This window comes from Diospyros lotus, chromosome 5 (genome assembly GCF_014633365.1).
Source record: "Diospyros lotus cultivar Yz01 chromosome 5, ASM1463336v1, whole genome shotgun sequence".
Classification (NCBI taxonomy): domain Eukaryota; kingdom Viridiplantae; phylum Streptophyta; class Magnoliopsida; order Ericales; family Ebenaceae; genus Diospyros; species Diospyros lotus.
In genome coordinates, this window is record NC_068342.1 from 3,538,787 (window position 1) to 3,560,705 (window position 21,919).

Genomic DNA, 21,919 nt, shown 5'->3' on the forward strand with positions numbered 1-21,919 from the left:
ATTTTAATTTTATTATAATTTAAATGATTAATAAAGTATTGCAAATTATGAAGTATTTGGAATTGAATAATAAATTATTTTAAAATTTAAATCTTATGATTAAATATTAAAAAGAAAAAAGAAAATGTAAAAACAAAGAATTCATTATATCTACAAACCTCCAAAAAAAACCAAAACTTAATATGAAATATTAAAAATGAAAAAAAAAAAAAAAAAAAAGAAAATGTAGAAAGCGAGTGCCGAGTGGGGATGGGATTGGGGAAGGCCGCCAAAGTCTAAGGAGGTGGGCACAGACATTGAATTCATCCTCACCTAACCAGAGGGGTGGGCCCACCGCCGTGGAAATTCAGAGCTCGCCCTCATACGGGCGGCCGGCCGCCTTCCCCCGCCACCAAACCGGTCTCGTCTCCCCTCGGCTCCAGACACTTGAAAGACGGCAACTTCATCGCCACCTTCGTCCCTCCCGGCGTCGTTGACGACGTCGACCCCTCGGCTTCACCGGTCGTAACCTTCGGTGAACGAACCGTCGGCGCCCGAGATAAGAATGGCGGCGCAATTGAGAAAACCCACCTGTCCGACTTCACCCCCCGGTCCAGTCTATCCAGCCGCCGGTACGACACGCCTCCCCTGTTACTTCCATCTGTAAGCCCCGTTCGGTACCCTCTCCGGGAACTACCTTCTCTCGGAAACACCGCGACTGCGCTGGCCGTCCGGTTCAGCGCCCGGGTCATCATCTGCTTCCGTAGCTCGTCCGGTATCCTGAGCGTGAACCGGTCCGTGTTGTCCCCTGGCTGGACTAACGACAGCGAGTGTCCGGTCGAATGCGACCGGGGGAACCTCCCGAAAATCCTCCCCGTCACAGACCACGATCGGGGCGGCCGGTTCTGGGTCACACTCTTGCTCCGGTCTACCGGACGAGGAACCGGCTCTTCTATCCGAATGGAGACGTCGTCGTTCTGGGCGGTCTGGGTATCGGCGGCGCCGTCAATTTCCGCCTGTAAGTTCGGGTATTCCACGGTCTCGCCGGGCTGCGGTTGTAGGTTGGCCCGGCAGACTGGGCAGGTGACGTGGGACTCGAGCCAGGCGTCAATGCACTCTGGGTGAAACACGTGGTCGCATTTGGGAATCAACCGGAGTGTGTCGTCGTCTTGGAACTCGTTCAAGCAAACGGCGCATTCCAGAGCGCCTTTCCCGATCTGCAAGCCCCTCACCGCCGAGTACTCGAACGTCGGGAACTTCTCGATGACCTCAGGGTCGAGGCCGCGCTGGGCGTTGCGCCGCCGGAGGGAGGCGCCAAGCGCGCCGAGCGGGCGGACGCTGCCTCCTGGCGCCGATTCGGTGCAGTGGCGGATGTAGACGGAGAAGAATCCCATGAAGAAAAGGGCGGCTATGAGGACGACGATGATGATCGCCATAGAGGGGCTGAACTTGTTGTAATTATTATACGTGTCGTCTTTCGAGTTGCTGCCGTTCGGCTGCCCTCGAGCCGTAGACAGGAGCAGCAGCGCCGTGACCCAGAAAATCGCATGGCGGCGGGTGGCGCTCTTCGTGCTCTCGTCGTCGCTGGTCATGCTACACTTGCTCCCGTTGATTCTGAGAATTAATTGAGCTTAGATAGAGAAGAAAGGAGTAGATGTAAATATATATATATATACATACAAGTAGAAATTAAGAGATACAGATAGAGATGTACATATAAATATATAGATGCAGTGGAGAGAGAGAGAAAACTGGGAAGATCAGTCAATCGCGTACTAATAATGCAAGTGCATAGACTTTGGGAGGGAAAGTTCGCTTCCGGACAATTACGGGAAGCTGTGACTGGGCCTTCTCCACAGCTTCCACTATTTTTTTTTTTTTTTTCCAATTTCTGGGCAGTTATGACGTCAGCTTTCGGTCTTCCATTGTTAGCGCCGCCACGTGGACTCTCTTCCATTCATACCATTTGTTTTTCTTTTTTTTTTTTTTATTCCATCATCACAATGCTCTTCCCCCTTTAAAGAGGACCGCGTTGGAATTTTATTTATTTAGATTCCTTGTAAATGAAATTGAAATATCAAATGGTCCAAAGCGGTCCCCATACCGAACGAGATACAATAAAATTCTATAATGACTTGTGGTGGTGTTAGACACAAGCAGCAATCATAGAGGTCGAATTTAGAATAAACTTAATTAAATTATGAGATTTAATTTTTATAATTAATTATAATCTCTCTCTATTATAGGTATGAATGTAAACAGTTAATTAATATATAATTGCCCTTGTTTTTAGACCAAACTATATATATTTATATTTATATAGAAGAAGAAGAAGAAGAAGGAGGGGGGGAATGGGTCAAGAAGTGTGCAGGAAAATGGCATGGGCCATATATATATATATATATTTAATAGACAAGGGTAGAAGTCCAAGTCAACATGATGCAAATCCATGGATGTTACTGAAATTATATAATTATTATTATTATTATTATTATGAAACTAGTTGCCGTATTATAGTGGGCACAAATTTTATATCAGTCACGGTCTGCATTCGCCTTATAGGATATGATGTAACGAATTGACTTGATTTGATGCGGGAACCAATCTGTTAAACGATACGAAATGAAGACCGTTGACCGGATGCCTTGGCTAGTTGGCTTGCGCAACGTGTGAGTGACCCAACTCAACTCAAGTTTGTTGTTTTTTATTCCCCCAAGGATGGCATGATTTAAAAATTATAGACAACGTTTATTATTGAGAAGGAGGAGAGATGCTTCTTCTAGAAGGATGATGATGGCAGCCGAAGCGGTGGGCAAGGAAGGCAGGGCAGGGCAGGTCAAGAAGGGAATAAAAAAACTACTAGAGCCGTCACATCTCTGATCTTAATTTCTAAGTAGGAATATATCCTCGTTCTTACACCCTTGCATATATTTTATTTTAGACAAATTCTATCTGCAATCTGTAAAATTACTTTTCATAGTTCACATCATACAAAATGTTTCACTAAATTTAAAATTTTTATTTTAGCTCCCACAACTATAACAGAAAAAAAAGAAAGAGAATGGAAGGCGACTCACACACATGTATATATATATATATATATACATGTACGCACACAAGATTTCATGGATGCGACCATGGAAACCGACCTATTTGCTGGTCGTCACAAAAAGAGATAGAGTGGTGGGTCAGCCATAGTCAACCCACATATACACACACATGCATGGTCGCGGCCATGGAACCTACCCATGGCAGAAGTCGGGGAACCTAGTGTTCCCCGACTCGAGGTGATGGTGACGGCATCGCGATCGCCACCATTGCAATTGACGAAGGCAGCGATGCTGCCATCGTCGTCGGGGTGGGGAGGGGTCGGGGCGAAGGTTTCTAAAACCTCTGCACCTCGCGATGCGGGGGTTTCTCAAATCTCCTTGCGGCTAGGTTCCATGGCCGCGACCATACTTTTGTGTGTGTGTGTGTATATATATATATAGGTGTGTGTGCTGGCCTAGGTTTCATGGCCGCGGTAGCCATGCTGTGTGTGTATATATATATAAGTGTGTGTGTGTGTATATATATATATATGTGTGTGTGTGTATGGGTAAGTCATGGCAGTCGACCCACTCTTTCTCTCTTTCTCTTCTCTCTGTTATAGCTATCGGCCATTGTACAGAGAGAGAGAGAGAGTGAAAGTGTGTACGGGGGTTAATGGCGGTGGGTCGGCAGCCATGGTTGCCGCTGATGAGAGGTCAATATTTCCTAAATCTTAATGAATTATATCCCTATTTTGGCTTTATAATTATACTTAAAATAAATAATTATTTATATTACATATTATTACAGGATGAAGTAAGGAAGTTGACTTCTACAATTAATTAGGGGTATAATCGAAAACATTGGATTACCCATTTTTATTGCTCAAATTCAAAGACCAATTATGGAGTCTAGAGGATGTTTCAAGTGCACTTGGCCCAACTATCAAATGGAATCCAACCAAAGGCCCAAGACCAACCAAAGGCCCAACAAAAGCCCAACTTGTAAACGACTTTTCTTTGTTTTGTATTTTTTTTTTTATAAGTGATTTACCACCTAAAGTCTTTTGTATTCTTATAAGTAGTCCACCACCTAAAGTCTTTGGTATTTTTTTTGTTTTTTACCTAATTTTCTTCCATTAATTAGGTGAATGTTTTGTGAGTGCCCATTAGATATAATTATGTTTAGTTGAATAATTGTGTGGTTTGTAATACATCTTATGGGCTATAAATATCTCACTTGGGTGCATTTGTGAGAAGGTGGTTATTACTTGAATCAAAGGTTAGTTTTGTTCTTAGAGTTTTGATGATACTGGACCGATCACCGAGGTCTGCCTCGAACCAAGTACCTGCAGGGGCGGGGCTGTAATCCCCCGGGAGAACTCCGACGCTCAAGTCAGTAGAAGAAATATGCCCAAAATGGAAAATTGAACCAGTAGTCAGATGATCCGTACCTGTAGAAGTCGATATCTATTTAAAGATGGGGTAAAGCACATATTGAAGAGATAAGATAAGTCTTGAACCGGACGTTGGAGAGAATCTCGGTTAACTGGGTCAGCCTTGTTCAAAATCAAATATGAGATAAATGATGAAGATATAGGTGATACGTGGCACTTTTTGGAGCCGGCACGTGGCGGCACCACATTGGAGATCTCCAAGGGTAGTATAGTATTTTTACCCTTAGTAAAATATTCCCTCATCACTTGCCCCCCCAACTCCTTGAGCTGCGAGGGAGAGGAGCTCGGGCAGCTGAAGGAGTAGTCTTCTCAATTTTTCCTGAAAAAAGAGATTTTACAAAAAAGATAAATGAATAAGATTAAAGAGCTCTATTATTGGCTTTGTTGGCTCGCTTCCCAACTAAACATCCCATCCCCACTCCCCATGGCCCTCCAAGAATTCTATAAAAAGGGGGGTAGGGATGGTCCCCTCCTCACAAACACTATTGGAGTGGAAACATACTTGGAGGTGTAGTGAGAAGGTAAGAGATCTTTCATCCTCCTCTTTTTTTTTTTTTTTTTTTTGCTTTCTCATTTCAGTTTTTTTTTTTTTAAAAGAACTTCCTTATTTGCGTGGCCGAGACCAGAGGTCTCGGCCACGTTTGGTCTGGGATGAGCGGGCTGAGGCCGCGCGGGCCCCGGCCGCGCGGCTTGCCTGCGCGCGCGGGCCGAGGCCGCGCGGCAAGTGATGAGGGAATATTTTACTAAGGGCAAAAATATTATACTACCCTTGGAGATCTCCAATGTGGTGCTGCCACGTGCCGGCCCCAAAAAGTGCCACGTATCACCTATATCTTCATCATTTATCTCATATTTGATTTTGAACAAGGCTGACCCAGTTAACCGAGATTCTCTCCAACGTCCGGTTCAAGACTTATCTTATCTCTTCAATATGTGCTTTACCCCATCTTTAAATAGATATCGACTTCTACAGGTACGGATCATCTGACTACTGGTTCAATTTTCCATTTTGGGCATATTTCTTCTACTGACTTGAGCGTCGGAGTTCTCCCGGGGGATTACAGCCCCGCCCCTGCAGGTACTTGGTTCGAGGCAGACCTCGGTGATTGGTCCAGTATCATCAAGTTTCTTTTAGAGAATTGCTCTTATTCTCTCTCTTGTTTTCTCTCGTAATCTTACTTCCTTCATTTCTTCTTTTAAATTCTTATATCATTTATTGTTACTTTATTATCCACCGCCTAAATGGCCGATTAGTTTATGCTATCTTAATTCTTGTCATTTAAATTCTGTTATTTAAATTACGCCATTTAAATTCTTGTTAATTAACTTTTAAATGGAAATGAGTAATTAAATATAATCTTGGGTTAAGGCAAGGACAGTGTCCAACGCCAATGATTCCCAAAAAAAACTGCGCTTTAAATGAGTAACATTAATTTAAATTTCGGTATGATCAGTGTGTTTTAATTATTGGAAAATCACTAGATTTGGATTGGAGTGTAAGCCTAACTTAGAGCTTTTGATTAGTGGTTAATTTTATAAAAAATTTGTTATAATTATATCCTTCTTTTGATCTTAAAAATAGTTTAAATTAAATATTAATATATATTTTATGGTTATATGCAAATTTAAATTAAAAAATGAATGAAATGAAATTTTAAAGTAAAATTTAATAATAATAATAATAATAATAATAATATATAAAATTATATATAATACATATACATCATTATATGCATGCATGTAATATATATATATATATAATATAATCTAATATATATATGTGCCATGTGTAATACATATATATAATATATAATTTATTAATAACATTAAATTATTTTTATTTTTTTTTTAGGCATGAAGAATTCAAGCCCATGAAGACTTAAAGTTCATGAAGAATTCAAGCCCATGAAGAAATCAAACCCATGAAGAATTCAAGTCCATGAAGAAATCAAACCCATGAAGAAATCAAGCCCATGAAAAATTAAAGTCCATGAAGAATTCAAGCCCATGAAGAATTAAGGCCCAATTTGAGCAACTCATGGAAGATATTATTTGGAGAAGGCCCAAGGATTATTTTTAATCCTAATGAAGATTAAAAATCAATTTATAGAAATCTATTTTTATTTTTTATGTGAGAGCTTTATTAGGTGTGTTTTTTTAGCTAAAATCCATTTAACTGTTAGGTGGATATTATAGCTAAAATCCATTTAACTTTATGAATGCTTTATTAGGTATGTATTTTAGCTAAAATCCATTTAATATTAGGTGTGTATTATAGCTAAAATTCATTTAACTTTAAGTGTGTGAGTGCCCATTAGATATAATTATGTCTAGTTGAATAATTGAAATTGTGTGGTTTGTATTGCATCTTGTGGCCTATAAATAGATCACTTAATTGCATTTGTAAGTGTGATTATTATTCTTGAATAAAAGTTTAGTTGTTTTCTTATAATTCTCTCTTTGAGAATTGTTCTTGTTCTTTCTCATTTTCTTTAGTACTTTCTCTTATAATCTTATTTTTTTTTTCTTCTTTTAAATTCTTATGTCATTTATTGTCTTTTAATTATTCACCGCCTAAATGGCCGGTTAATTTATGCCTTTAAATTCCTGTAATTTTAATTCTTGTTTTTTAATTATTCACCGCCTAAATGGCCGGTTAGTTTATGTCTTTAAATTTCTGTAATTTTAATTCTTGTCTTTTAATTATCCACCGCCTAAATGGTCGGTTAGTTTTTACTATTTTAATTCCTGCCATTTAAATTCTGTTATTTAAATTATGTCATTTAAATTCCTGTCAATTAACTTTCAAATAAAAATGAGTAGCTAAATCTAATCTTGGGTTAAGGCAAGGACAGTGTCCAACGCCAATGATTCCCAAAGAAAGCTGCGCTTTAAATAAGTAACATTAATTTAAATTTCAGTATGAGTGTGTATTAATTATTAAAAAATCACTAGGTTTGGATTGGAGCGTAAGCTTAACTTAGAGCTTTCATGCCATGTATGAGAGTTACTAGAACTGGAAACGCTATCATACCTAAACCCAGATGATTAATTTAGTTGTTTTGTGTATTAATTGCAATTGGATTTATGGTGGTTGCTTAAATTAGAATCTCGTATATCATGTATGGGGATTGTTTAACCTAGAACTATCATCATCTCTAATTGCATTTAATAACAAACCCTCATATCTGAAATTAAATTAATGTTGCTAATCTTTTATGCTAAAATTTGGGAATCAACGGGTTGGTACTGAAATTGTCTTAACTCAAGCAGTATCCAAATTCATATTTTTACGTTTAATGTTTATTTCAATTTCTGCCTTACTTTATTTTCTAGTATCTGTTGTCTAAAAAAAAAAACTCATAAAAAAACTTTGTTGCCAATTTGTCCAAATGCGTGTGCGTGTGTGTGACATTCTTTTTCTTTTGCCATAAATAAATCTCTCAGTGGACGACCTGGATTCATTCAGAAAATATAAATTTAAATTTGGACTATAATTGCTGCACTCGTACACTGGCGAGTATAAACCTCTCACTAAAATAAAAAAAAAAATATAAAAGTTTTATTATGATTTATTTTTATTGGGTTTTAATTGCAGGGTGAGAGTGCAGTCAGCTTTCATGTCACGCATGGGAGTTACTAGAACTGGAAACGCTATCATACCCAAATCTGGATGATTAATTTAGTTGTTTTGTATATTAATTATAATTGGATTTATGGTAGTTGCTTAAATTAGAATATCACATATCATGTATAGGGATTGTTTAAACTAGAACTATCATCATCTCTAATTACATTTAGTAACAAACCCTCATATCTAAAATTAAATTAATGTTATTAACCTTGTCTGCTAAAATTTGGGAATCAACGAGTTGGTATTGAAATTGTCTTAACTCGAGTGCTATCCAATTTTATATTCTTACCTCCAGTATTTATTTCTACCTCTGTCTTGCTTTATTTCCTAGTATCTGTTGTTTAAAAAAAAAAAACTATAAAATAATCTTGTTACCAATCCATCTAAATGCGTGTACGTGTGTGTGACATTCTTTTTCTTTTGCCATAAATAAATCTCTCAGTGGACGACCTGGACTCTTCCAGAAAATATAAATTTAAATTTGGACTACAACTGCACTCGTACACTGACGAGTATAAATCTCTCACTAAAATAAAAAAAAAATATAAAAGTTTTAATGTGTTTTTATTGTGTTTTAATTGTAGGGTGAGAGTGCAGTCAACTTTTGGCGCTGTTGCCGGGGAGATTGAGGCAAAAAGAAAAAAAAATTATAAATTAAAAAAAATAAAAAATATATATATTTAGATAACTATTAATTACTAAACAGTGCAAGAGACTACGGTCAAGTATGATTATTGAAACATTAATTGATTCATTAGCATCATTATCTGTCATTGAATTGTCATTTTCATATTCTTCATGTCTCAGTATTTTAGCATTTGTGTCTTCTAATGCATTTGGCCATCCCGATCCCAGTGATGAGAGGTTTTCTTTTAACCAAAGTCAGGGGGAGAATTCTTATCTGTCGGGCTACGACCCGGATCTTTACACTGATTACCCTAGTTCATATGACCATTGAAATTATCCTTGGAATGATGACTCTTTGTTCCAATCTCATGAACCTTTCTCTCCAGTATCTCACCAATTCGAGTTAGAATAAGGGGTTAGATCTGATACTTATCAACCTCAGGATGAAAATTTTTTAGAGGACACCCTTCAAGAGTTTATGTAAGGTCAAATGAGTTTTAATGCACAAGTGGTCGAATTTCAAGAACAAATCACTAGGGCCATAGGTAACATTTTAGAACAATTGATTGAGCTTACACAAACCTCGAGCGTGAGTGAGCCTGGCGAGTTTCCAAACCAACCCAATCAAAATTTCGAAGGGGGAAAATTGTCATTCAATGCACCCATAGGTCAAGAGTTGGTTCAATTTACATCCATCCCTAGGAATGATGAGCCAATTGAGAAACTTGATTAGCCTATAATGGTACAAGCAATCATAGAAGACAAATCGGAGCAAAATGATGTGAGAAAAGAAGAAACCTGAGAGGAAGAAGAGGATAAAATTCGAGAGCCAAAATGTGAAAATGTAATAAGTTTATCCACATTTAAGCCTAAATTTCTATTTTTTAGGCTAGTCGATATTATTAGGGATCAAATTAAACCAAACATGTGTGAGGTGTTTGTGCAAATTAATGTGCCGTACTCTGATGTAATAAAACCAACACCTCCGGATGATATATTTTCAAAATATGTATGTGCATTCATGAGAAAAATTAATTTACATAATTTTGAAAATAAATTTAAAATTGGTGTAATGAATGGGAGTTATTATATGAGTAGGTGGGCAACCAATCATTTGATTCTTAATTGGAAGAAAAGAAAAAGAAAAAGGTTCTAAAAAAATAAATAAATAAATAAAAATATATAATAAAATATTTTTAAAAAAAATAAATATATATATATACAAAAAAAAAGAGTATATAAAAAAATATATAAATTGTTTCTTTTCTGCATTACTTAAATAGTGTTCCTCTGTGTGCAATCTAAATAAAATTTTTGCATACGAGTTCATGCACTAAAGACTGCCAAGTATGCCTATCTTTTATCCTTTTATTGTCGATTGAGGACAATGCGCAATTCAAATTGAGGGTAAGGTGTACTTAAGAATTGATTTATTGGTGTTTGAAATTGATCCATTGTGCAAATAATTTTGTTTGACTCGATAATATTGTCTTGTGTGGTATATATATAATTTTATTAGGCCTCTAAAAAAAAAGAAAAAAAACCCTAAAAAAAAGAAAAAAAAAATAATAATAAAATTGAATTGAGAGAGACAGAATTAGCACTGGTAGTAGCCATTTTTTCTCGGGCAGTGCAATCACACTGTCCTATAAAGGAAGAAGCACACTGACAAATGTTGAAAAATGAGGCACCGAGCGTTGAAAAAAGAGACGCGCATGACCCTACAATTATGGCGTGCCTCGAGTCGAGTGTAGAATAGTCATACCCATTACTCTATAAGAGACTCCATATCTGTATTAGGTAAGCCACACTTCTGCAAGCAAGCTCAGTCTCCTTTCCTTCATGGGAACAAAATGTCCTTATCAACTCTATGAAATCAGGAGTGAGCTCTGTATTACCAGGGATCTGGTTTGCCTCAGATAAAATAAGTGGGTCCCTGCCTCCGGTCATTCAGTAGTAATGTTGTTTATGCGAGCTGAAAAGTTAGGCCAGCGAGCTAGAAAGCATTGTTGGAAGATCGTTTGGTTTCGCAATCTGAGTTTGAGTTTCAGTGATGTATTGAGCTTGCTTTGACGAGGTCGGTTGGGCCTGTTGGGCTTTTGGTAATTGGATTGGCCTGCTGGGTTGAGCCCAGCCCATAAAGAGTAGTCTGGGAAATACTCATAACACAAGATATAATTCAAATAACACAAGATATAATTCAAATAGCAGGTAAGTGATATATTAGATTTAGTATCAGTAGATTATGAGTTCAATAATTAACTTAGATAAGAGTCAATAGCTTAAATGTAATTTACTCTTTTTTTTTTTAAATAAAAAACACAAACGATAAGAGATCGCACAAGAACAATGATGAAAATTAATTAAGAGTTAGAATCCCGTGCATGTATAACAAAATCAACAAGGATTATGTATATCATATCTTGTGATAATATTTCTTGTAAATTAATGAAATGATGAAATTAGCCAGCCATGTCCAACGATTCAAAGGCTTATAATTATGTATAATTGATTCCCAAAATTGGAGTTAATTTATTCCTGTTTGATATGGGTGACGTTAATGAATTATTGTTTCATCATCAACGAATCGCTTTCTTAGTTCTTATTGTGGGCAAAATCGTTCGGCGGTGGTTTGCTGTTGCACAACCAGCACCGAGGCTCTGTTCTTCATGTCCGACGACGCAAGTATGTCTCCGATGATGCCCAATTCGTCGCAGTGGTTGTCCCACTCGGTGAGCCCCAAAACCAGCGACGAATGCAAGTTGATTCTCCTTCCCACCACAATGAAATCGTAGTCTCCGTCCATCGACAGCAGCACCTTCGATGTCTCCCCGCCGTCTTCAACAGGTACCTCGCTGTACTCGACCCGATCATTTTGGTCGGCGTGGGAGCTCCGAAACTCCGAGATCGCTCTAAAGTCAAGCTTCATTTCCCCCATATTGGTCAGCAGTTCGTCCACCGCAAGTAATCGGAGAACGGTGAGCCTGGTGCCGGGGCTCTCCGCCATGCGCGCCCCGCATGCCAGCGCCTCCCTGGAGTCGGGGCCACAAGTGAACAGGACGCAGACGTGGAAATTGAAGTCTTTGAAGGAATCGGCCCTGCAATATGTCACGATCCTCTTGTCGACGAGGATGCCGACCGAGCACGGCGCCTGGTCGAGAACGTTCCGCTTCACTTCCCTCTCGCTGACGCTTTCGGATCTGTAGAAAGGGATGACCAGCAGCGACGCCCTCTTCTGAAGCGCCAGCGCGCAGACATCCTCGTGCATGGAAGCGTACGGCGTTATGGCGGTGTAATAATGGTTTCTCATGGCTCCGTCGTGGCGGTCCTCGAAGTGGCGGAAGGCCCCGATGATCCGGCCAGTCCGGGTCTGGTCGGACGAGATATTCTGGTGGTTTTGGTGGTTGATAAGTAGCGACTGCTCGCGGCCGTCAAGCTTTATCAGGTCTAAAACAAAGACCCCCAGTGACCTCTCTTTAGTGGGGTAAAATGCTTTTAGCAGATTCATCAAGCCGAAAACAGTCTCCTCCTGGTGGATGCAGGCAAGGATCCGTAGCTCAGTGTCGCGCTTGCTGTGTTGCAGCGTCCTTCTTCTGTAGTTGACGTACCTTTTCGAAGGATCGTAGAGGCAGCTGATTAATGGCGTCGAGACAGCCGAGTAGAGCATAGCTGTTACGGTAAGGATCGAGAAAAGCTCTTCACTTATCAACTGCGTGCCCGCCCACGTCCATCCATTTATTAATTAATTAGGTCTTAGGAGTGATATGAACTATAACAAATGAATGAATGAATGAATGTAGGATGGATTACGTACCCCGTTCTTGAGAGCGCGCATGAAGAGCATAACATCGAAGAAGCCTTGGGAGCTCAAGATGAGGCCAATGGTGAAAGAATCTGCATACGGCATCCTGAGGAGGCAAGCCGGCACGAACGACCCCAGAATTTTCCCGGCGTAGGCGAGGAGAATGACGCTTTGCATGGCGTTAAAACTCAAGAGTTCAATCTGTTTCAGATTGATATGTCGCCCAACATCCGTGATATAGGCCGGCAGCAGCAAGGAATGAAGAAAAAAATCGAACTTGTCGGCCAGGCCGGATGCCAGCGGCGTGCCCGCCGGAACCGCGAATCCCAAGAACATGCAGGAGAAGTAAAAGTTTGTGCCGATTGCTTCGCTCGCGTATCCAAGCGAGAACATGCAGAGAATCATGGTGACTAGATGCGATTCGCTTATGGTCCTTCCCTCCGGGATCCTCTTCGCGTATAAGGCCAGGCACGGCCGGATCACGAGCGCAGTGAATATCAGGAAGATAACCCGGCAGGTCTCTTCTCTCACAATCCCTTGCCACTCGAGGTTCATAATCAAGATCTTGGAAACGACGGCGGCTCCAGTCCTGAATATCCAGCCGAGCCCGTTGCTGATGAGTGCGGCGGAGAGAGCCAGGCGGCCGATCTCAGAGTTCAGAAGCTTCAGTTTCTCGAGAAGCATGGAGGTAACATGGAATGACGTCGTGACTACGAGGATGGCGATGGCGTTCAAGCTCTTGTACATTTCATCCGAAATCGTATACTTTATCTTTTCAATGAAGTGGCCCATCGGAAGGAGCAGCGACACCGGAACTGCGAAGGCAGAGATGCCGATAATCCATGCCAGCTTCCCCGAAGCCCAAATCACCCCCATATCTGTCCGTACTCCGACCAGGAATATCAAGTATCCGAAGCACCAGAGCTCCAACACCTCCATTATCACCGCATGCTTACCATTGTATACCTCTGCGTACAACTCTAAGCCCCCGAAACGTTGAATGATTGTCGGTCCTAACAATATTCCGGTCTGGAAATTAAGCACATAAATAAATTTAATGTTAGAACGAACGAAACGAACAAGCAGGGCACAAGCCATTATAGAGAGAGGTTAATTACGGACGCACCAACATGTCTGAAACAAATTTGGTTTGTTTGAGAGGCCGGAGGAGGCGATGAAAGAGAGCGGAGAGGAGGATGGCCAAGCCGAGCTGTAACATGAGGAGTGGGATGGTGCACGCCAAGGGACTACCGTTGCGGATCAAGCCAATGGAAGTCAATGATGAACCCACATATTCGCAGTACGCTTGTATGTTGAAGAAGGATGCGGTGAAAGGTACGATAGGCTGGTAGCTGCTGGCACCGTGATTCGCCGCCATCGCCAAGGCCGCCCCGCCGGCCCCTAGTCTCTGCGTGTGGCGCCTGATCCGCCGGCCGCCGAACTGGGAGGCATGATCGAGATGTTAGTTGATGAGAAAGGCAAACAAATTATGGCCACAAGAACCTGCATGCGGTGCCGATCGTCGAGCTTCTAAATGGATCGTCTAATAATTAAGCTGCCAGCTGCCTAACAATAGCTAGCGAATAAATTTTTAATTAACCCCTGTTGAAGATGATTCAACCTGTATGACATGAAAATACAATTTTTAATTATATAAGTACGTAGTGGTTTACAATATTTTTCACTAATTATATATATACGGCCGGCCACCCAATTTTAATTTTATATATTGGCCACTTTACATTCCTTTTAATTAAGGGAATCTAAAGATCTTTGAATTGACAAAAAGGGCCGGAATTGGGGACAAGAATTTCGCTTCCATGTTGTCTCTGCTCCCTCTGTATAGACAGCCATGCAACTTTCTTCTTCTATTGATCCAATCCGTTTGCTGCATGCTGGGTATCCCTGCAAGTAATGCTTTGGTACGACAGACAGCAGGCCCCTCAGTCTCACTACCATTTGGAATGCGGAGGGTTGGTTAGGGGCCTGAATTTGTTGAGAGATCGAGAAACCTACCGTGGCTAATTAATGGCCATCCAATCCCTCACCGGTCGCCCCTCATCTCTGTCATGGCTGTCTCTCTCCTTTCTCCATGCACGTACGCTTCCATCGGATTTGAGTCTGTCTCTCCTCTGCGATCTTCATTACGCGCGCGCCTGGTTGGTTTTGGGTTTAAACAGTGGCTGTGTCATGGCCATCTGATGTGTTTTTTAATATCAAAAATAGAAAACACAATCGAAATATCCCTATATATATAGCAGGTACTGATAGATCGGAGCAAACTGAATAAAATCACACTCAAATTGAATAAACTTTACTCGTCACATAACATTTCAATCTAAAATTTTGTTCAAATAAATAACATTGAACCAACCACCATAATCGTCACACTATTCGATAGAGTAAGAGTACTCTCATAAACACAACACCAAAGTCTTGATAGCATAAGTTCTAAGTGTGACGTGGGTCCATGTGATCCCAAATATATATATATATATATGAATGTATAAGCCAAAAAACCATATTTATAACCAAAAACTTGACCCTTTATGTTATAGTTCTAAACCAAAACAACATTGCATCTAAGAAATCAAATTGCACATCTCTCAAGATAAATTTTGTACGTATAGCCAGGGCCGGACCTTTCATGAGGCCCATGAGGCAGTTGCCTCAGGGCCCGTGAAAATCTGGCTATTTAGGGGGCCCATAAATTAGAAACCCTCTTTTGGAAAGGGCCCAGCCGCCCACGATCTACCCTTTCCTTCTGCAAGCTTCGCTTTCACCCTGCCCTTCTCCCTCTCTCGCTCTCTGTCACTCCCTTCGTCGCCCTTATCCTTGTCGACTCGCTCTCTGTCACTCCCTTCGTCGCCCCTCATCCTTGCCGACTCGCCCTCGCTCTTGCCTTCAACTGGTCCATCGCTCGTGCCTTTCTGCTCCGTCGGCCTTTGCCCTCGCTGGGCTTGCCTCTTGCTGCTGTGTTCAGTCGATGGTCGCTCGACGCTCGCCCTTGTGGCCGGTCACCGGTGGCTCGCTCACACTGCCCTGCCTCGCTCTCCGTCGCTCACTGCCTTAGATTCAATCTTTGTCTTTGAAGCAAATCTGCTTCTCAAAAGCCCTAACTTCAGTATCTAAATCTGCTTAGCTTCATTCAACTTTTAGCGGTTAGTTTCTCTTTCATTTCATTTCGTTTATGAAATAAAATTATGATACATTCGGAGATTTGGATTATTGGATAGCTTGTCTATGTCTATTTTATTGATGTTAGCTGAAGCTGGCAAAAGAAAATTTAATTTTATTGATATCTTCATTTTGTTTATATACACGATAACTGTTTGTTTTCTTCTTAGAAAATAGAACTAGAGTCTAGAGATGCCTTGTTCATTTTATTTTTTTTATTATTATTACAAGTCTAGATATAGAAATTAAGTTTAAGATTATTATTGGTTAAGTGTGTATTGGATTGGCTATGTTGTCTATTGAGAAAAAAATGCTCGAACAACTTGATTATGTAAACTTGATTGATTTTTTTGCTTCTAAAACTGTGTAGTTTTTAATTGATAATTTAGAAAAATTTTAATTTTATTCTTTGATATGGTATAAATATTTATTTATTTTGTCTTATTATGAAAAAATAAAATTTAAAAGTACTTTACGATTCAGGCGCCCATTTTTATATTTCGCCTCAGGGCCCCCGAATCTAAGTACGGCACTACGTATAGCCTCATAATATATATAAAACGTAATAATATACTGAAAAAAGCACATCAGAAATATAAGATGCATATGGATACAAAAAGTACCAACTGTATTTAACTATAATAATACTAAAATGTATGTATCAACTCTTCACTAATTATAAAAAAAATTAATATTTTCAACATGCTTATCAAAATCAATAAACTTAAAAAGCCTTTGCTTAATAGATCATCAGCTACCATACGGTCTCTGATAACTTGTTGATACTAAACGTCACCATTATTAATGGTCCATTCCCCTAACTTGAAGAAATTTCAACTCTATATGATTTGCATTACCTAAATTATTTGTTTTCTTTGTAAAGAACGTACTGTTGAAGCAATATCAAAATAAATCCTTATTTTGTTTTCATATTTGTTGGTCATTTAGCTTGAACCCTAGTTTCTTAGCATGCAATTATCTCAGGCTGCATGGTGGATGAAGTTATCAAAGTTTGCTTCAATATTGTTTTATGTTAAAAAAGCTTAGGAAAAAAATATCAAGATAATTGAATGGATTAGGCCATTAGAATTGCTACCGTCACACGGTATTAAAAAATAGCCAAAATCAAGATTAGGTTTTAATTTTTTTCTCACAAATTAGACTGAAAACAAATTATTGGGTCTAAATTTTGGTATTAATTGACTCTAATATTATTGGATGTAGTTTGTTATTAAATACAAAAGAGAACATACAATCGAAAGATGGTTAAAGAAATACCCAAATTCGCAATTAATATTGGATCTTCTTTTAGGTAAACTACTAGTTACTACTGATGGATCAAAACAACACAGCCAAATTGACCTAGTCTAATTGGCTGATTCGTCTCCCTCTCTAGTAACTGCATGAAAGTTGTATTATAAATCAATACAATTAGTTTCTATTTATATAGAAAGTTGAGGGATATAACCCTAAGATCGATGTTGAGATGGACATAATAAACTTAAAAAAATAATTAAATTACTTTAAAATAGACTTTATCGACCTAGTCTACTCATTTTTAGCAATTCAAATTTCAATTAGTGATACGGTAATTAAAAAAAGATACAAACTTTAAACAGTGGCTTTTGGTCTCCAAACAATGGCATATTGTGCAGCCATGGAGGAGGAGGGACAATGCCAAAGTTAGCGTTTTTATTTCGGATAAATGACCAAAAACTAATTAGTATCGTTGGTTGTATTTGGTATCCCAACTCAATTAGCTAATTTGGGAGTATTGTTGTTGGACCAATTAAAGACACCTAATCAATCGATTAATTACCCAGTTTAGATGATGATTAGCTCAAACAACTTATAATATTATCAGCCTCATCTATTGTTGGACTGGATTGCCAGCTCATCAGAAACCCCCTCTTGAAGGACGTTGATCGATCACCGTGGAGGCAAGATCAGATGGGGAAGAAGATTATTGACGTTAATTATAAAACTAAGCCTTTGGTGGCTCAGATCGTCGTCTTCCTTCATCGATCTCGTCGTGAATTAATTGCAGTCCTTCAAGGAAACCAGCACCGGCCATGGCGGAAAAGACCGCCGCCGCCGGGGCGGCAATACCGTTCAACATGTCCCTCTTCTCGGCGTCAATGTCGCTGACGTGTGATTATTTAGCTTCTTCGTGAATTCCAAAGGTTTGATCCGCAACGATGATCCCTTGAGGCATACTCTTCCGCTCCTTATGCTCCAGCTCGGCGCTGTTACTCTCGTCTCTGCGACCATGGAACGCCTCTTGAAGCCATTGAAGCAGCCCAGATTTGTTTCAGAGATTCTGGTAATTAATCATTTAAGCTCTCTTCTTTTAGTTTCTAATTTCTCTCGCAAAAATTAAATCCCTACACCTGATCGATGCTGGTAATTAATCAATGAAACTCTCTCTCTCTCTCTCTCTCTCTCTCTCCAGGCCTATTAATTATATCCAACAATTCAAGATTTAACTTTACTCTAATTTTGTATTTGGTAAAATGGGGTTAGTATTTTCCATTGATTTGAGGTGGTAGGGAATGATGTTTGCAGACTGGAATTCTTTTGGGGCCTTCAGTTTTTGGGTATTTTGGAGTAGGAACCTTCTATGCAAGCTTGTTCGATCAGAAGCAGCAGATGATAATGGACGTTTTAGAACTGTTTAGCTTCGCCTACATGGTGTTTCTAATCGGACTGAGGACGGATATGAGCGTGATTTGGGGGTCCGGGAGGCTTTCTTGGATAATCGGCTTCACAACGTTCGTTCTTTCAGTCGGGATCACAATTCCATGGGCTCACTTCGTCGGGAAAAAGTTGAAGGATCACTTGATCCCCGGCGAACTCAACACCATGTCCATTCTCGAAGCCACATCCTCCTTTCAGGTCACATCTCTTCTCCTGGAAGACCTCAAGCTTCTGAATTCAGAAATCGGGCGCTTGGCGCTATCTTGCTCCTTGATTAGCAACATGCTGGGCTTGATGTTCAAAACCGCCTCGGCTGCCATCACCAAGACCATTTATCTCAATGTCCATGTCTTGACTACCGTGAAAGAAGAGCTCTCGAGGGTTGCGATTCTGGTTTTGATGGCGTTTCTGATCCGACCGTGCATGTCCTGGTACACGAAGAGTATCCCCGAAGGAAGAACCATAAAGGAATCGCATCTGGTGGTGATAAGCCTTATGTTCTTCGGAATTGGATTGGCGAGTGAAATAATAGGTTCGCAAGCGTACTTCGGCGCTATATTCTTAGGCTTTACGATTCCGGCGGGGCCACCGCTGGCGTCGGGCATTTCCGAGAAGCTCAGGTTCTTCGTTCAGTCTCTTTTGTTGCCGTCTTACATCGTGGAAGTGGGCCGGCGAATCAATATTAATGCCATTCACCTGAAGACTTTTAGCTATGTGCAATTGATCGTCCTCGCCGCCTACGTTTGCAAGCTTGTGGCATCTATGGTGCCTGCTCGCCTCCTCAGGATGCCCCATGCAGATTCTCTATCGCTTGGCCTTATCTTGAGCTCCCAAGGGTTTTTCGATGTCATGCTTTTCAAGCGATTCTTCCGCATCGGGGTAACTATATATTTTTGAGATAGTGATTATAACATATGAATGAATAATGCTATAAAGTTATGATTGATGATGGTGTCATCAATTATGTGACCTCTTCTCGATGAAAGAGAGTAAAAAAATCATAAGTTATTGTCTTTTTTTGTCTAATATCTTCTAAAAAAAAAAATGCGCACATGATTGATCACACCAGTCACCACTTTTATCATTACTCAATGTGAATTCATGGCCTCGACATTATTAATTGATCTAATTATTAACAAAACAGAAATTGAAAACCTGACCTTTTTCCCATGCACATGCAGTTGATGAGCGAAGAGTTCTACTCCATTCTGACTATCACGGCGCTGGCGTACGCAGCCCTCTTCACTCCCTTAATCAGCTACCTCTACGATCCTTCTAGAAGGTACGTAAACTATCGGAGGAGGACTTTGCAACACAGCAAGCGCCTCACTGAGCTCCGAGTTGTCGCCTGCGTCCACGAAGAAGAATCCATCTTCAGCCTGATGAATCTGCTCCTCGCCTGCTACCCGACCCGAGAAATGCCCATGTGGATCTACGTCCTTGACCTCAGGAAGCTCGACGGCCGCGAGCACCCACTCCTCATCAACCACCAGAACCACAAGCGCATATCATCGAACCGAACCCGAACCGATCGCATCATCAGCGCCTTCCGCGACCTCGAAGACCAAGGCTGGGTCCGGAACCAGTACTACACCACCTTCACGCCCTACGCCTCCATGCACGATGACATCTGCACCTTGGCTCTGCAGAAGAGCACGTCGCTGCTGATCATTCCGTTTTACAGGTCGGAGAGCAGCTCCGAGAGAGAAGTGAAGAGGAATGTGCTTGACAAGGCGCCCTGCTCCGTCGGAATCCTGGTCGACAAGGGGATTGTCACGTATTCTCGAAACCGCTCCCTCATTGACTCGGCTTTCCATGTCTGTGTTGTCTTCTTCGGCGGGCCGGATTCTCGGGAGGCGCTGGCGTGCGGCGTTCGGATGGCGGAGAATCCCAGGACTAGTCTCACGGTGGTTCGGTTGATCGCGGAGGATGGATTCGTCGACGACATAAGGGAGGCCAAGCTTGATCTCACAGCGATTACTGATTTCAGGGGGACTCACGGCTCGAGCGATAGGGTTGAGTACAGTGAAGTGCAGGTGGAAGATGGAGGAGAGACGACGAGGGTTTTGTTGTCGCTCGACACGAACTACGATTTCATCCTGACGGGGAGGAGGGCCCACCAGGAGTCGCCGTTGGTGTCGGGGCTGGTGGAGTGGGGAAATTACTTTGAGGAATTGGGGATCATCGGAGACATATTGGCGTCGTCGGAGATGAAGACCAACGCGTCGGTGCTGATCATACAACAACAGTCCATTGTTGAGGATCTACAGTAGTCCAAGATATATAGTGTAATTTGAGCGAAGACTACCAGTTGCTATATCCATGTCTGGGGTGGGGACAAACCCATGCATGCATCTTCAAATCATCATTGTTAATTAGAGAGGTCAATTCAAGTTTAAAAATTAAATTTGAGATCCCCCCCTTTTTTTTGTACGTTTATCCATGAAGAAATCTGATCACCAATGCCAACAGATGGATAGTGTAGTTTAAAAAGTTTCCAGTTTGAGTTTCCATTTTAATCTCTAATTAAGACATTTTTCTTTATTTTAATTAGGGTTTGCTTGATTTACAATAAATGGAGATGGCGGTGGACAGAAGAGTAAGGTTGCGTTCTCTTTACTTTTTAATTTTTAATTTTTAATTTTGAGTTTTGAATTCATTTTCAGTTTTCTATTTTGATAATCTATTTTTAGAAAATTAAAAATACGTTCTTTTTGTCATTTTGAAAAACTATTTCTCAAAACAAAAAATTAGAAAACGCGTTCTCTTTAAAATTTTGAAAATAATTTTTTAATGATATTTTATTCAATAAATTTGATTATTCAGTAAATTAAAAATATTTAATGTTAATATATTATTAAAAAATATATACATTTTAAAGTTAATGAATTTTGTAATATTTTTTTCTATTATAATAATAAAATACAAATAAATAAATCTGTTTTGAGTTTTGATTTTTTTTTGATGAAAACACTCAAAATAACTTTTTGTTGTTTTGAGTTTTCTTTACAATTTTTTTTTTATTTTCAAAAATACATTTTTAAAAATATTAAAGAGAACGCGTTTTCATTATTTTAGAAAATTAAAAACTAAAAATGACTTGAAAACAACAAAGAGAACGTAGTCTAATTCTTTGTTAAAAACAAGGGCAAAATTATCACAAAAATGTGACTGTTTAATCAGAAGCTGTAGAAGTTGGGGTACCCCAATTTTGAAAAAGCCAACTTCTACCCCTTCTAAAAGTTAGTAGAAGTTATAAGCTAGAATTCTACAAATTAAAACAAATACTACATTCTAACAAACAGGCTCATCCTCGTGTTCTCTTCTAAATCTTCAAGATTAATTCTAAGGTTATTTAATTAATCATCACTCCTGAGAATGTCTTAAAAGTGATGTGTGTATATATATATATATATATATTGGGTACTGTGCTGTTAATTATATAGACGGATTGTGCTTTCAATGTGATTAAGATGAGACAAGATAGATAGTTGGATGTGATTTTTTAGATGGATTG

At 39.9% G+C, this 21,919-nt stretch overlaps 3 protein-coding genes across 4 annotated transcripts; 1 reads left to right on the forward strand and 2 right to left on the reverse strand.

Annotated features, from left to right (window-relative positions):
* Positions 1 to 125: 125 nt before the first annotated feature.
* LOC127801080 (E3 ubiquitin-protein ligase ATL31-like) lies at positions 126 to 1,703 on the reverse strand. Its single transcript, XM_052335924.1, has one exon. It carries the CDS (start codon positions 1,569 to 1,571, stop codon positions 360 to 362), a length of 1,212 nt encoding a protein of 403 aa, XP_052191884.1. The 5' UTR covers positions 1,572 to 1,703; the 3' UTR covers positions 126 to 359.
* Positions 1,704 to 11,221: 9,518 nt separating this feature from the next.
* On the reverse strand, positions 11,222 to 13,906 carry LOC127801489 (cation/H(+) antiporter 15-like). Its single transcript, XM_052336689.1, has 3 exons — positions 13,655 to 13,906; positions 12,541 to 13,557; positions 11,222 to 12,435 (listed from the first exon to the last, which is right to left on the reverse strand). Exons 1-3 carry the CDS (start codon positions 13,904 to 13,906, stop codon positions 11,329 to 11,331), a joined length of 2,376 nt encoding a protein of 791 aa, XP_052192649.1. The 3' UTR covers positions 11,222 to 11,328.
* Positions 13,907 to 17,617: 3,711 nt separating this feature from the next.
* LOC127802497 (cation/H(+) antiporter 15-like) lies at positions 17,618 to 20,819 on the forward strand. 2 transcript variants are annotated; one of them, XM_052338333.1, is made up of 3 exons: positions 17,618 to 18,028; positions 18,255 to 19,281; positions 19,584 to 20,819. In XM_052338333.1, exons 2-3 carry the CDS (start codon positions 18,355 to 18,357, stop codon positions 20,673 to 20,675), a joined length of 2,019 nt encoding a protein of 672 aa, XP_052194293.1. In that variant the 5' UTR covers positions 17,618 to 18,028; positions 18,255 to 18,354; the 3' UTR covers positions 20,676 to 20,819. The 2 variants fall into 2 exon arrangements, with proteins under 2 accessions (XP_052194293.1, XP_052194292.1); XM_052338332.1 differs by having other exon boundaries at positions 18,271 to 19,281.
* Positions 20,820 to 21,919: the final 1,100 nt, after the last annotated feature.

Bases quoted from the DNA above. Each gene is read 5' to 3' on its own strand.
- LOC127801080 (XM_052335924.1), bottom strand. From the start codon at position 1,571: ATGACCAGCGACGACGAGAGCACGAAGAGCGCCACCCGCCGCCATGCG.
- LOC127801489 (XM_052336689.1), bottom strand. From the start codon at position 13,906: ATGGCGGCGAATCACGGTGCCAGCAGCTACCAGCCTATCGTACCTTTC. The intron at 13,558-13,654 runs GTGCGTCCGTAA...CTTAATTTCCAG, and splicing joins AATTTGTTTCAGACATGTTG to ACCGGAATATTGTTAGGACC. The intron at 12,436-12,540 runs GTACGTAATCCA...GCGGGCACGCAG, and splicing joins TGCGCGCTCTCAAGAACGGG to TTGATAAGTGAAGAGCTTTT.
- LOC127802497 (XM_052338332.1), top strand. From the start codon at position 17,936: ATGCTCCAGCTCGGCGCTGTTACTCTCGTCTCTGCGACCATGGAACGC. The intron at 18,029-18,270 runs GTAATTAATCAT...TGATGTTTGCAG, and splicing joins GATTTGTTTCAGAGATTCTG to ACTGGAATTCTTTTGGGGCC. The intron at 19,282-19,583 runs GTAACTATATAT...ATGCACATGCAG, and splicing joins AGCGATTCTTCCGCATCGGG to TTGATGAGCGAAGAGTTCTA.